Genomic DNA, 15,556 nt, shown 5'->3' on the forward strand with positions numbered 1-15,556 from the left:
TGAATTGTAAATGCATAGCAGAAGAAAAGCTTATTGATAGTCCTCAATTGGATGATTATTGGAAACATTTAAGGGCAACTATAACTTCAGACTTGTAAGCAGACCTCCTGAATCTCTGAAAGCATCTCCCATTTCACCCCTGGAGTAGCAGTCCTCTTTGGAAGGTGCAACATAGGCTGGTGAACTCTTCTCTTGTATGCAGTAAATTACAGATTGGATGTTCATTTTAATGTACATCTAGTCAATCTTCCGTGACCTGAGTTCAGAAGTTCTAAGCTTTTGAGACTCCGATGAGAGTTGGAGGTTTTTGGCACTCTGAAAATCAGAACGCATTTCTTTAAATTTAAAAGATCCTAGTCTTGTGGACACAACACACAAATCCTTGCAGAAGCTCTTTAGCCAAGAAGGAAGGAGTAAAAATTGGCACGGCAGAGTACTCCATCTTGTAAAAACCGATCGAACTTGGTAAAGATGAAGTAGAACTTAACCAGACATTGTTAATGAGCCCAGCAGAAGTGACCCCTCCTGCATAGGGCATGCACCGTTAACTAGCTTAGCTAGTTTGAGCTAATGGTTACAAGTCTCGAGCTGTTTCCAGTATGTATTTATTTATTTATTGGCAATTTTTAAATTTCTTTTTAGAGAGAGCAGTGGGTGAGATGAACTCACCCACCGTGTAGCCATGTTTGGCCCAGCATATTAGAGACACAACACTGATTTGTTTTTGACACTTGCTGTTTGGGCTTTTTCCCCCAGAGGTGCTTAGCTGCTATAAACTTAAATAGGACTTGCAGGTCAGACCATCTGGCTCTGTTCCACAATGGTAATCTTTAAAAATCTACTTACAATATCATTTCCTCTTTACAGATGAATCTACAAATAAAAAACTTCCAAGTTCTCTCAACTTCAAGGTATCAGTACCACTGAAATTATAAAAATAAATGGAATGCTGTGTGCTCTTCAGAACTGCCTTGTACATGTACTCCACTGGGGCGTGACATCCACATGAAACCTGTAGCTATTGGGCTCTCTGTAACTCCCTAAACTCACAAAAGCAAACTAATTTGATCAGACACCTTTTCCCATTGAAATGTTAGCGTAACAATTCAATGTGCTGCTGTAAGTGGGTCCATAATCTCCCATGGTTTTGAGGCCCATCTCTCTCTTGAGTTCAAAAACTATTGCTCTCATGGGGTCCTCAATAATTAAGGCTTCAAAATAGAGGTCTTTTACATACTGAGCCAAGAGATATCTAAAAGCAATGTGGAAAGTTGGCAATAGGATCCATATTTTGTGCTCCAGTAGGTTAACTTAAGACAGCTTTAAATTTCAGAATTTGCAGTAGCAGATATACATGCATTTTCTAATCTGGAAAATAACCCACATATAGAGTGTGTGTGTGTGTGTGTGTATATATGTGCGTATATATATGTATGTATGTATGTGTATATATATGTATACTTTTTTTTTTTTTTTTTTTTTTTTTTTTTTTTAAAAGAAAGCATACTTGAAGTACCACATCTGGGGTTATTACTGGGTATCTTCTTAGTGTTTATATGAACCAAACATCAACTTTTATAAATCTACACCTCCAATTAACATGCCTAAAACTAGTGGTTAATCTAACCAATGCATAATAGTTGTTAATAGCTCTTCTTCGTGTAGCCAACATCATCCCTACGAAGAGTCAGTATTGCAGCATTGCCCAGGAATATTGGAAACGCTGGTATTGGTTTGCCGCTGGTAAGTAAGGGTTGTCAAAGGGTGACTGTTTTCATTCTCAAACTTGTCAAGTCTACTACGTTTGCATTTTACCTTCCTTTAAAGGCTCAATTATATGGAGCTGATGAAAATGAAAGAAGTGACAAATTCAACAGACGATCAAGCAGTTGGTAAGGCTACTTGAGTTTTTTGTTTTTAAATGGGCCTTAATTTTTTCAACTTCATATTTGCTGTAGTAAACCATTCCACTGGATAGCTTACTACTTTTTGGAAGTAAGGTTTACATAGCATAGACATTTACAGCATTAAAGTTCAGCTTTTACAGCCACACCTGAGTGTCCACATCAAGTGGCCTGATCTGCAAATTTAAGAGGTTCAGAGCTCCCACGGACTTCAAGTGTAAGAACATGAGAATTTGAAAATCTGGCATCTTATAGTTTGTGCTTAAATATGAAACTGGGAGTCAAACTTAAAAATATAGGCCAAAATCTTCATAGCCTACTCCAACATAAATGAGCATGCAAGATAGAGAGAAATGAGCACTGAAGTTATTTTCTTTACTATGATCTGAAAGCTTTAGCTGAAGTACTTATTTTCAAGTATGTACGTTTGGCAGGGGCCGACTGGGATCAAAACAAAATGAGAAGCGTCCTTCATTGCGACGATTTATTAGCACGTATTCCTGGACAGAGTCTGAGGAAGAACAGTCTGAAACAAAGTAGGTCTTGATTACTTAACCTCCAAGGCTTTAAGGTGGGCTTGCTTCTTCCCCTTGACACCATGTTGCACATCCAAGCTGTTATAAACTGGAATACTTACTCTATTTATAAAAATATGCCTATTGATTGCTCACCAGGAAAGTTAATTCTAACACTTACTTGCAGAACCAAACAATCAGAACCACCAGTTGAAGAAATACAAGAAGACAAAGCAAGGAAGTTAAATGTTACTGAAAGGGGGAAAAATCCATCAAAATGGACTCTAGGATCAGCGTAAGTTTCTCAACTGCAAACATGAATTTCTGTAAGGGGAAGTCGTGATCAGGTGGAGGACACTGGAAGAGGAAGTAGAGTAGTAATCTTGACTTTTTATTGATGCTGCCTACTTTGAAAGGCGGACATTAAGTAATCTAATTAGCAGGTTAAAGCTCTACTTTTGGTACTAGTCAAAACAGAATAACTTCTACTCTTACAAGCTCACAAATTCGTCTTGAGATGTGATCCTTGGCAGTGTGGTGCTCCTGCCTCAGCACTGCCCTCAGAGATCAAAGCCTAAGTACTTAACTAGTCTGGATAGTCCTGTCATTCTAAATTTACAGAGAAAGTTATTGGACTATACATTACATTAAACCCTCTTGTTGCAGAAAAAATGGCTGATATTTGCAATGCCTACTAGGAGATTTAACCAGATAATTTCCATTAACATGAATGAAATGTGTGAAGAAATCCCATATTTGGCTTGGAAAATGCAGAGTTTTTGTGGCTCTTCAGAGTTTTATATAAAACATCTTTTAGCATCTACTGCTGACCAGAGCCTGCATTCTAAACCCAGAATATAACATGCCACTGTAGCTAGCTATTAATACAATTTATATTCTGGATTAGTGGTCAGACAATATGATAGTTAAACCTTGAAGAAAAGCATGTCTGTCCTATGTTTTTATGGCTTCTCCACAGTTGCAACATAACGTCATCGTGGGCATCTCATCTGAAGACTTCCTTCTCCAAGGCTAACAAAACTCTCTGGATTTCTCTTACCATCATTGTACTCCTTGCTGCACTCACAAGCTTCCTCACAGGTCTCTCTCTCCAAAGACCTGCAGATGCTGCCCCTGTGGGAACTGGAAGTTCCTGGACATCACTACAACAACTGCTGTGGCCATATACTGAACTTCAACACAATGGACCACCACCAGTATAACACACAATCTGTATTTTAATTTGTAAATCTTTCTTTTTTCCCCCTGGACTTCCTGTTTTGACTCCAATTTGTGTTTATATCAACTAGTGTAAACATAGCTCTCAGGTTTAGAATTACTTAACTTTCTAATATGATTTGAGGTAGTATATTTAAACATTTATTTTTGAAGCTTTTTAGACTATACTTAACTTTCAATAGTAAAACATTTTGAAGCACGATTTGGAAATGCAACTTCCCCCTCTGACAATAGAAGACTGACTATCTTCCCAAATGTCTGAATCCTGTTTAAGATTAGAACAACTTAAAAAGAGCCATTTCTCCTTTTTGAAGTTTGTAATAAATGGGTCTAAATATGTAGTTACTAAAAGGAAAGAATTTTATTCACAAAAACAAACTTTTATGCATTTTTAGGCATTTGTTTTGATTTGCATGTGAAATGACAGCCATCAAAGGCAATTTTATTGACCGACTTCTTGATGCTCAATAAAGTTAATTTAAAATATTGGCTTAAGAGTATGTTAACACTCTAGTAGCGATGAGCAGTTGATATATAGCATCAATAAACAGGCAACTGGCTTTCTTTACTTTTTCAATTGCTCCTTCACTGGCAAAATCTTTGATCAGATGGTAGAGAGTAGAATGAAATTCAGTATTTTCTGCTAGGTCTTCTGAGAAGGCTTCACTAGTTTCACTGATTTTGAGCCTTTGTGCTCGCTGACCATTAAACATGTAAAGGGACCAGTCTTCATCTTTAACAGCATCTGTTTTAAGGTGTTCGCTCACCTACCGCAGAATGGAAGAATAAAGGTTGTAACATACTACCACACTTCCTATATAGATATAAAAGTTAAGGGAGGGAGGAAAGGTGATAGCTTGAGATGCTGAGACCCAGGCTTAATTCCGTGCTTCAGCAGAGACAGCTTGTGTAACTTTAGATCTAGCCCTAGGTGTCTTGATCAGAAGAGGTAGGTGCCTGAGTCCAAAATTTAGGTCCTCAAAACCCATACTATTTCTACTGATTAAAATCTCCATAGTGTCAAATGTCAGTAGGCATGTACACCACTGCTTAAATCCTGATGCTGAGTATGTGACTTAGGGAAATGTCTAGTCAGAGCTCTTGCATTTGTCTGGCGGGGGCCCAATAGGCTAGATGTCCTCAATGTACCGCTATACAATGCTTATGGGATCAGGCCCTGCACAAAACAGCAGAAGGTGGTTTTTATCCAATACTGCATGGGTTACAGCACTTCTAGTGGGAGGTGGGAAACCTAGATTCAAGCCCCCATCTCCGCTCTGCCCCCTCCCTCCCAGAAAGAGGAGCATGGATGTGAAACCTGGGTCTTTTGCAGCCTGGGTGAATATGCTAATCACTGTTTTTTGGATGTCAGGGGCCACCATGATTCTTTGTCAGAGCTGGCTACCTAGGTTTAGGCACCTAATTCCAGAAGAGAGGCTGTAAATTATAAGTGGTGACTGGACTGTCCCTCTCACCCTGCCTGAGGCACATACCCCTGTCCTCAGCATTTTGTATTGGATAATTTAGGTGGTTCCCCCCTCAGCTTGTTGGCTTTTGTGGATCCTGTTCTAGGTACCTAGGGCTCCCCTAGGAAGGCCAACAGGAATCTTGCATATGTAACTATTTGTCCCTATGCATCTAATAGCTCTAAACACACTGAGTCAAGTAACTCAGATTCCAGGATTAACATCTCATATGTCATAGTTACTGTCAAACTATAAAGGGAAGGGTAACAGCCCTCCTGTGTACAATACTATAAAATCCCTCATGGCCAGAAACACCAAAATCTTTTTACCTGTAAAGGGTTAAGAAGCTCAGGAAACCTGGTTGACACCTGACCCAAAGGACCAATAAGGGGACAGAATACTTTCAAATCTTGGTGGGGGGAAGGCTTTTGTTTGTGCTCTTCGTTTTAGGGGTTGTTTGCTCTTTGGACTGAGGGACCAGACATCAATCCATGCTCTCCAAATCTTTCTAAACCAGTCTCTCATATATTTCAAACTTGTAAGTAATAGCCAGGCAAGGTGTGCTAGTTTTATTTTTGTTTTCTCAACCTGTAAATGTTCCTTTTTTGCTGAGAGGATTTTACTTCTGTTTGCTGTAACTTTGAATCTAAGGCTGGGGGGGCGGGTTCCTCTGGGCTCTATGAATCTGATTACCCTGTAAAGTTATTTTCCATCCTAATTTTACAGAGAGAATTTTTACCTTTCTTTAATTAAAAGCCTTCTTTTTAAGAACCTGATTAATTTTTTCCCTGTTTTTTAGATCCAAGGGAATTGGATCTGGACTCACCAGGGAATTGGTGGAGAAGTCTCTCAAGGCTACCCAGGGAGGGGAAGGTTTTTGGGGGGAAGAGTTTTCCAGATAACTCAAATCTGGATGGTGGCAGGGAGACCAGATCTAAGCTGGTAGTTAAGCTTAGAGGTGTTCATGCAGGACCCCACATCTGTACCCTAAAGTTCAGAGTGGGGAAGGAACCTTGACAGTTACTATGAACAGTGTAGCTTCCCTGCGATTGGACAGAAGATAACTTAATCATAGCCGTTCACTAATTCCTCTTGTGGAGTTGTTGAAAGGTGGTGGTTGTGGTTAAAGTTGTCCATTATGAACTGAGCATTTATTTATCCTTCATCAAATGCAAGGAAAGGGTGGCAATATTGTACAGACTCATTTAATTGATAATACTGTTCAAATGTTTTGTTTTAGAGCTCCAAATTTACTAAGGGCACTTAGTATCTAGCAAGTGAGAGTTACCAGCTGTTGTTCTGCACTGCCATGCATCTTACAGAACAGAATTATTCAACCTTGAGAAAAGGATACTGTGTATACTAGCTGGCAGGGGTAGGGGTAGGGGTGGGTGTGTGTGGGTGTGACTGCTAGTTTCCTGCCTCATAGGGGGGTAGGGGCAAATGTACGAACTAGAATAGCAACGGATTTATTATCTTATCTTTCAGTTGCAGCCTTTGGCTGCAGATAAATCTGCCCTACACACATGCCAAAAGAGCTCCTAGCAGGGAACAGAAAATAAGTGAGGCAGGATCTCCCTTCTCTGTGCTGTGAAAGAAGGGGATGTTAAAGATCTGATGCCTGAGGTCTGCGTGCAAGAGAGGAGCACTGGGGGCTGCTCTGACGGGAAGGCGAGCTCAGGTTACAGTAGGCAAACTAATAAAGCCATCGGTATCTAACGGATAACAGAGGAATCTGACTCAGCCTACCTTTTGAATGAAAATCCTTTTTGTACCCACCTATAGAGCTAGAGAGACCAGGTAACCCTGGTCTGTGCTAAATTTTCATAACCAAGCTAACAGTTGTATATGCCAGGTGACCTGTAAAGCAGAGTAACTGAAGACCCAAACAGATGCAATCTCAATACTCAAAAGACTGTTACTTAGCAAAGGCATGGGTGAATTCACCACAGGCCAGGCCTTAGAGAATCGGTGTAGTACACTAAGTTTTGTAAAATGTCCAAGAGCAGCTAAGCCTAAATTCTAAAGCTATTAAAACTACAAAGCCAGAGCACAGCTCTGAGAGAGGTCATGAACTAGCTGTAGTTCAATGTTGCTTATCTAGTTTTGTGTTACATTATTCTGGACTGTTTCTTTGGCCTAAGTCTAAAAGAGCAACCTTAAAAACTACTTGATCTTGACCAGATGCCAGATTCCACTTGCTCCAACTGAAAGCAAAAGCAGATGCAACCAGCGCCATTTGTTGATAAGATGTGACTTCTGCTAGTAGAGTCTGTAACATAAAGGGTACAAATCAGAGACCACAGATCCAACAAATCACACCGCTAGACTACCATACTGAAAGGCAAGCTGTGGTCAAAAGACAGTGGGCCAGATTCTGGTTCCTGCTCCTTTGGGTGGCTCTGCAAGCTGTCTTACCCAGGTACCTGGGGGTTCTGGATGGTGTAGATCCACCTTTGTGCCAAAAAATGTTGTCTACAAGTAGAAAACTGGATTTTTATTTTTATTTAAAGTAGTTCATAGCTGTCTCACCTTCTTGTTCACACAGACATACTTGTAAGAGTAGTCTGATGGAAAAATGTTCACTCCAGCTTTCTTCAAAGCAACAGTCAGGTCAATTGGAGATGTCCATTTTCCTGTCAAGTGGGAAAGTTGTTCACTCCCATCCATAATTATTGAAGACAGCATACACTGATTATCCTGTTGTACAATGCAATAAAACAAGTTTTACTGATATAAAAGCACTTAAAATATAATCTACTTTTTTCTCTGGATCCTAGGTCCCATAGTGACTACTTTATAAATACCTCTGATGCATACACCGCCCCAGCACTACCAACCAATAGCAGCCAGGACCAAAACGTCAAATGGTGTGTGTATACGCACATACTGGGGAGGAGGCATGTTTGCTATTGCCTAGCACTTAATCTGCTCTGTTCATCCCTGTCTCTAGAATGTTCTCAGCCTCAAGAGTTTAGAATAAGTAGAGTGTCAGCACATTGCCACCACAGTGGATCTTAATTCAGCTGGCAGTTACCTGTCAGATTTTGAGGGTGACTAGAAGGTAGATTTGTATGTGTAATTCAGAGGAGGAGATTTTACACTGAGCAAGTAGCATTAAAATGAAGAGCTGCCTTTTAAGACTCATAAAATAAAGGGGGAAAGAGAGGTAATTTGTGGAGAGCTGTGCTTTGTAAGATGGCTCTGAATTTAACATAGGATGGTGGGAGCTGCAGCTATCAAAATACATTAATTAGAACTCTGTTAGCAGTATGCTGCCTGCTGGCCCTTCTGGGCAAAAACCTAAGCTAAAGCGCCAGTTCTATTCCCTACTCTGCACCTTCCCAATTCCATGTGGGGGGGTCAATACACAAATATCCTCAGGTTTTCATCCTGACAAGGGCAGCCTGAACTCAAACATTAGTTCTGATAATGGCCTAAATAACCATTGCATGTTATTGGAGTTGCATGCATCAAGACATTTACTGTACCTTAATTTGCATTTGAACTTCTGCAAAGGCTGTAACAATAGTGAAAAGTAATTCATCTGTGCCATTAGGTCTCAGTTCCCATGACTGGTATGGCATATTGAGGTGAGCATCCTGAATCAGTGTGATTGTATAAAAAGCATCCATCTCAAAAGAGATTTGTTTCTCTTTCATTTTGTACTTTATGTCACTGATACCATCAGTTCTCCATTGTTTGCCTAATTATATATTTAAAAAAAAAAGGAAAAAATTGTTACAGCTTTTACTTTTGGTGGTGTTAGCACAACACATCACATTGAACTTGGGTCAAGTGGTATGCTGGGCTCTGGTGAATATTAGGCATATACTACAGACAATAGATGTCGAGAGAGAGAGTCTTACAATTGGTATCAAAATTTCTCCCTAGCCTAAAAATGAAAACATGGATGATGGTGCAGCTAACAGTCTGGGAGGTCATTTATAATAAATACTACTCGAATATTAATAGAGTCAAATTCCACTTTATTACATTAATGTAAATCAGGAATAACTTTACTGAAGGCCAGTGGGGTTACTTTGGATTAACACTGGTGTGAGAACAGTATTTGGCCTTTCAAATATACACCTCTACCCCGATATAACGCGACCCGATATAACACAAATTTGGATATAATGCGGTAAAGCAGCGCTCCAGGGGCGCAGGACTGCGCACTCTGGCGGATCAAAGCAAGTTCAATATAATGCGGTTTCACCTATAATGCGGTAAGATTTTTTTGGCTCCCAAGGACAATGTTATATAGGGGTAGAGGTGTATATGATTTGAAAGTAGAATTTGGCTCAAGATAGATTTATATACTGTAATCTAAATTTTCTAGCTGTAATTTTTCTCATAACCATCAATGGTGTACTGTTACACCGTTGAGACTAAAATAAATGGCACAGAGGAACTGCAGCACTATTGATGGTAAGTTAGTTCTATTCAAGCAGGCTATTGGAATTTGGTTGTTTGCACATTGAGAAAAAAAATGGTTAGTTACCTCTCGTAACTGTTGTTCTTTGAGATTGTGTTGCTCATTCAATTCCATGTTAGGGGTTTGTGTGTGTGTGTGTGCTCGCCACATGCATGGGTGCCACAAGTTTTTCCCCAGTGGTATTTGCCGGTGTAAGAGGTGCCATTGCCCCTCCCACCCTTCCTTCAGTTCCTTCTTGCTGGAACTCTGACAGAGGGGCAGGAGGGTGGGTCATGGAATGGACGAGAGCAACACATCTCAAAGAACAACAGTTAACGAAAGATAAGTAACTTTTTGTTTTTTCTTCGAGTGATTGCTCATGTCCATTTCATGTTAGGTGACTCGCAAACAGTGCCTCTGGAGCTGGGTCAGGAGCTCATGGATGCATTGATTACATCATCGCTCTACCAGAGCCAGCATCGTCTCAGGCCTGCTGGGTGATTGAGCCGTGAAGGTATGGACAGATGACTACATTGTGGCCCTGCAGATGTCCTGGATCAGGACATGAGCCAGGAGGCTGCTGATGATGCCTGTGCTCTTGTTGAATGAGCTGTTACTATTGGCAGCAGAGTAAAGAAGAACCACTGGTACAATTACTTGCTGAAGCAAGAGGATGTTCCAGCACCATCACTGGCAGTAAGAAGAAACTGAAGGTTGGGAGAGGGCTGCCAGTGCATGTGGCAAGCACACACACCTAACATGGAATGGACATGAGCAAGCACTGGAAGAAGAACATATTTACTACAACTGACCAGAAAACTTTGGACAAAATATTTTTTCATGGGGAATCTATCAATTTATTGATATCAAAACATTCTGCAGAAGCCGTTCAATTTTGATTAAGTTATCTCCAGAAACAGGCAAATTCTGAAACCAGGACTTCCACAGTCTGGCACCCAGGGATGCCAGGATCTGCAGTGCCAGGACAACATTCCAGGCAGACTGTCTCAGAGCTAGGATTCAATCCCCTTTCACAGAGAATTTTGAAATATTGGGCTTTTGTTCCTAATCAGAATGAAATTAAATATTGAAATTTTTCACAAAATGGAATACCTTTCTCTGTCTTGCTCTAATATTTACACTATATGGGAGCTAAAAGATGTAAACCCAAGCAGTAAAGCAGAGATAATAGCCTATCACCTTTTTAGGAAGATTTTTTTAATGGGGCCAATTTCCAAAAGATATCATTGAATGAGGACTGAAAGACTACACAACATTTTCCTTACTTCTAAATAATTTACAGAATAAGACTGTTTGAATAAGGGAGCAATAAAATCTTGAGTCTATTAGAAATTATGCATCAATTGAATGTTAAGCTTTCAAATATCCAAGGATAACGAACAGCGAAGGGCCCATATCAAACTCTGGATCTGAATTGGAGCTCATCTCTATAATGGGACTTGCCAAAGCCTGAGTTCCAAATACTCCATGAACTTAGAAAAAATTAAAATCCAGATCTGAATTCTGGGACTTGAACTTAAGAAAAGTTTTTGGATATAGCATTTGTGTGTAACAGCTGGCTGAAGACATACTGTACCTGCAGAATCCCATCTGGCAACCATGGGTTCCTCAAAAAATATCACACTGTCAAGAAGTCTAAGAGTCACCCCTATACGTGGATATGTGGCATCTTCAGTTTCTTCTGATTCTGGAGGATATGGATATGTCTCCAATCCTACATCGAGTAACTTTGATGGGGAGGTGAAGAAAAGAGAAAATATAATGAGAAACAGCAATACACTACTAAATTTTGTTATCCACTTTGGTCCTCTGTAGAGTTCACTAAAATACAGTCTAAAGAGCTAAAAACTTTATATATCCTTTGATAATTCTACACGGCTATGTAATTTTTTGCAAATTACACTTTGCTGCTTCTGCATCTTCCATCCAAGGATCTCAAAGGGCTTTCTACAAACACCATACAGCCACAGAAAGGGGCGACAGCTATTATTCCAGCCCATATGTATGACATTCAAGTATTGCCTGCACTGGGGGCTGTATTGCAGCGCTACATGAAGGTACTGGGTTGGGGGAGTTACGTCTCTCAGTCCCCCAATGAACATATGTACTTGAGCTGAATGCAGTTTACATAAATTATGCCTATTAATGAGATCAGTATCACAAAAATCCTGTGATGCAAGTAAATGTCATCCCAAATTTTATAGTTGAGGAAACTGAGGCATACTGCCCAAGGACCATAAAGTCTGCAGCGGAGCCTGGAATGAAACTCAAAGCTCTGTTATCACATTCATAGGCTTTAACAAATCCTTCTGTTTATAAAATGAAGCAAGGACTTCCTTTAACCAACATCTTTAGGAGCATTTTCAAATGCAGTGATTTCAGGTGTCTGTGCTACCTCCATTTAACAGAACTGGCTGTGTGAATACCTGTCTGAATGCACACACACCCATTATATGGATGTCACAGGTATATAAGGAAGTTTGCAGCTGCAGTTTAGGAGCATGATTTGAAACTCAGCTTTTAATCTCAGTGCACAGAAACTCAAAGGATAGAACTGTTTGTTTATACTGTGTGAACTCTATATTGACAAATCTTGAGAACTGCAGCAACTCTTTCCAGGGTGATCAGAACTAAAAGAGATTCATTGGGTGCAATTTTGCTTCAGATCTTGACCTACTTCCACCATGGTCCAGCCTCTGATTTGTTTGGCTTGAGGGGGGAGCTTCAGTGCATCAATAAAGTACACTCCACCCACTGGTGTGAACTGGTGCAAATCAACTACATTTTCGCCAATTATCTCTTCTTCTTTTTCATCAGTGGCCACCTGCAGTGGTGCAACCTGAACTAAACAACAACCAAATATCATGTATTAATTCAATGTCTGAATAAAGTACCGAGATTTCAAATCCCAAACGCTTTTTGCACATATAGCATCTAAATATGTACTTTAATGGCTTTCTACTCTGCAATATCTCAGCACCACCTTCTGGTGGTCTATGGATTTTTTTAAAGGATTCACTAGAATGGATAAAAATAGACAGACAACAAAAATGAATAGAAGGCTTATTCGAGGCTGGACTTAGGTTTTATGTGGCCTTAAATTAAGAACTGTAGGGCCCCCAATTATAATTAGGTATATGGCTGATGCGCTAGCAATGGGCACTTGGAGTTCCTTTGTAACCAAGGCACTCTGTAGCTGCATAGACCTATGACCACCACTGGATTTACTAATCCATACCTAATGATTACACCATCTTCTCATGTTTTTAGTACTGAGATTTTAAAGAGAAGGGTGCATGTCTCCTGATGCTGTTAGTGACTTCACGGGTCCACTCAAGCAGATTCACCTACAGAATCAGGGTCTTCAGTATAATCTGTGCAACCTCAATAAACGCAATGGAGTTTCAGAACAGTAAATGACAGTAGAATCTGGTCTGGAGTCAGTGAGGTTGCACTGGTCATAACTAACAGGGAGAACTTGGCCCCTATGTTATATAAAATCCTACAGGGGTTAGTATGCATGTAAGGCAAACATAGGGCCACAAAATGAAGTTAGAAAAGGAAGATGCTTAACACAATAAGAGATGGAGGGGGATCAATTTGTGGAACAAAATTCCTTAGAGAAACCACAATGGTGGAGTAGAGGAAATTCCTTGCCAAAATTCTTAAGAGACTTTCCAATGGTGAATGTTTTTTAAAAGTTCTAAGCACTTAAAGAAAATAATATAGGATTTTCACCTTCTAATAATACTCATTTAGGTGGCTGGATGGTCACTAGCAATGTTCAAAAATGCATGAAAAATTTGTTATTAGGTATCATAATATAAGGAAGACAATTTATTACAAGGATCCACTTACTCTGTTCAATAACACAAGATAAAGTAACTGTACTATAAAACTTACTAAATAAAAGAAAAGATTATCTCATTTTTAAAAAATTTAAACAAACTAAAAATATCAAGTGTGATGTGTTTCCAGGTCTTTTTTAGAGTGAGATGGGAAAGGGCTGCTAGTTTTATATGAATATTATATATGCTCACGTTATATATAGTATTTTAGTATACTGTGCGCATACAACAATTTAAGGCAGGGGTAGGCAACCTATGGCTCGAGTGCTGAAGGCGGCACACGAGCTGATTTTCAGTGGCTCTCGCACTGCCCAGATCCTGGCCTCTAGGCCAGGGGGCCTCTGCATTTTCATTCAATTTTAAATGAAGCTTTTTAAACATTTAAAAAACCTTATTCACTTTACATACAACAATAGTTTAGTTTAGTTATATATTATAGACTTATAGAAAGAGACCTTCTACAAACATTAAAATGTATTACTGGCACGCAAAACCTTAAATTAGCATGAATAAATGAAGACTCGGCACACCACTTCTGAAAGGTTGCCGACCCCTCATTTAAGCTCTGTGTATACTTATTAATAGTATACTAATCTATGTAGTAAATCCACTGTACTATTTACTACAACTTTGGCTTTCCTTTTTTTTAATTAAAAAAATTTAAACTTCTTCTAAATGAAGCTAAATACTTGTTCTCCCAAGCTAAACCACTTAGATCTTTTTTAACACTTGTAAAAACATATTCAAGATACAGAAGACACTTTGCTCTTTACATATATTTTCACACTAAAATGATGAAGAAAAAAGACCTTAAATAAATACAGATAATTATACCATTTCTTGGCACAGGTCTTAGTTAATATTAAGCCTGGGATTTTTAAAGGTGCTTAAGAGAGCTGACTGCCTAAAATCCACTCCTTGGAAAAATCCCAGGGGAAATACCTACCTGGGTCATCCCTAGATGTGAACCTGAAAGTTTGGTTGCTGGGGCAGCACCCACAGGAAAGTTCTTTTAAACAGGTAAAAGGCTCTATGGCTCAGATAATCAGATAATTGCTGCACAACACACAGTCATCTTGTTTTAGAAGAAAGTGTAAGAAATAAATCAATGATTTTACTAAACTAAAGGATCTAAAAGTGTTGGCGAAACTGATGGCTGATTTATATGAGAAAAAAGACTACAACTGGCACTGGTTTCTTTCCTGGGATTATGGCCCTGATTCAGCTAAGTGCTTAAGCACCTTACTTAAGTACATGTTTAAGTAAGGAACTATTCCTGGGTTCCCAGTTATGCATAAGCTTCAATAACTGACAATCTCAGCCTAATTCAGAAACAAAGGAAGAACCTTATTCACCTAAGACAGATACTAGCTAGAATCTCAAGACACCTGTATGTATTATATTTTATAAACATATAAAATGAGAGCAATATCTATGTCATCTTTGTTCTGTCCATGTAGGTGTTGGTGCTACATTATATACACTGGCTTTCGATGCTCCAATGTTTGCTTAGAGTAAAATCAGAAGGTTAAAAATACATACAATTATGCCATACTGCATGTAAAACCTGAGTACCTCCTGAAATGGTGCTAACATTTTCTGATTTCTTATCAGATTCCTCTTCTAGCTTCTCATTTTCACCAGGATCGACTTTAGTGCTGTCTTTGAAAGAGATGGTACTCTAGTTCAAAAACAAAATGTAGTGTTTTTAGCATACAGTGAGACAGGCGCAATTAAAAATGGTGTAGCTTCTCTGTGAAAATGAAAACCTCAGGAGAATGAGTAAGGTCCTCATCATGCAATGAGATGTGCATGAAGCTCACTGGAGGAATGGGGCCATAGCATAGGAATATCCAGAATGCATCATTATGGCACTTTTTTTTTTTCCCTAGCTGACAAAACCAGGTTTTGGTACAAAAACATTGTTTCAGGCAGTCTGGATTTTGTCAAAGTCAGGTAATCAGCTTTACATATTAATATATCAATAGAGAGAACACGTGTAATAATTAATTGCATTTCTATTTCAGCTTTCCTCCAAAAATCCCAAAGCAATTTTCAAATATTAATGAATTCACAGCACTGTGTGAACTAAGTATCACTAGCCTCATTTTTCTGATCAGAAAGCTAATGCAGGATGAGAGATAGG

The 15,556-nt window shown here is 39.2% G+C and overlaps 2 protein-coding genes across 6 annotated transcripts in view; one reads left to right on the forward strand and one right to left on the reverse strand.

The window, feature by feature from the left end:
- IRAG2 (inositol 1,4,5-triphosphate receptor associated 2) overlaps positions 1–4,144 on the forward strand; it is a 61,997-nt gene extending 57,853 nt beyond the window's left edge. Inside the window, 6 exon segments of the mRNA XM_050967939.1 lie at positions 868–911; positions 1,666–1,743; positions 1,828–1,892; positions 2,339–2,440; positions 2,607–2,714; positions 3,399–4,144. Of these exon segments, the coding sequence (XP_050823896.1) occupies positions 868–911; positions 1,666–1,743; positions 1,828–1,892; positions 2,339–2,440; positions 2,607–2,714; positions 3,399–3,642 (641 nt within the window). The 3' untranslated portion in view covers positions 3,643–4,144.
- Positions 4,145–4,149: 5 nt separating this feature from the next.
- The window catches only part of DNAI7 (dynein axonemal intermediate chain 7), a 39,871-nt gene continuing 28,464 nt past the window's right edge, over positions 4,150–15,556 (reverse strand). For 2 of the 5 annotated variants that reach the window (XM_050968603.1, XM_050968627.1), the window contains 7 exons: positions 14,953–15,091; positions 12,240–12,406; positions 11,139–11,289; positions 8,616–8,830; positions 7,657–7,824; positions 7,283–7,396; positions 4,150–4,425 (listed from right to left, as the gene is read on the reverse strand). In XM_050968603.1, coding sequence (XP_050824560.1) covers positions 4,150–4,425; positions 7,283–7,396; positions 7,657–7,824; positions 8,616–8,830; positions 11,139–11,289; positions 12,240–12,406; positions 14,953–15,091 — 1,230 coding nt within the window. The remainder of the gene's footprint in view (positions 4,426–7,282; positions 7,397–7,656; positions 7,825–8,615; positions 8,831–11,138; positions 11,290–12,239; positions 12,407–14,952; positions 15,092–15,556) is intronic. The other 3 variants (XM_050968612.1, XM_050968620.1, XM_050968634.1) reach the window with 3 other exon arrangements.

The sequence above is a fragment of the Gopherus flavomarginatus genome, chromosome 1 (assembly GCF_025201925.1).
Source record: "Gopherus flavomarginatus isolate rGopFla2 chromosome 1, rGopFla2.mat.asm, whole genome shotgun sequence".
Lineage (NCBI taxonomy): Eukaryota > Metazoa > Chordata > Testudines > Testudinidae > Gopherus > Gopherus flavomarginatus.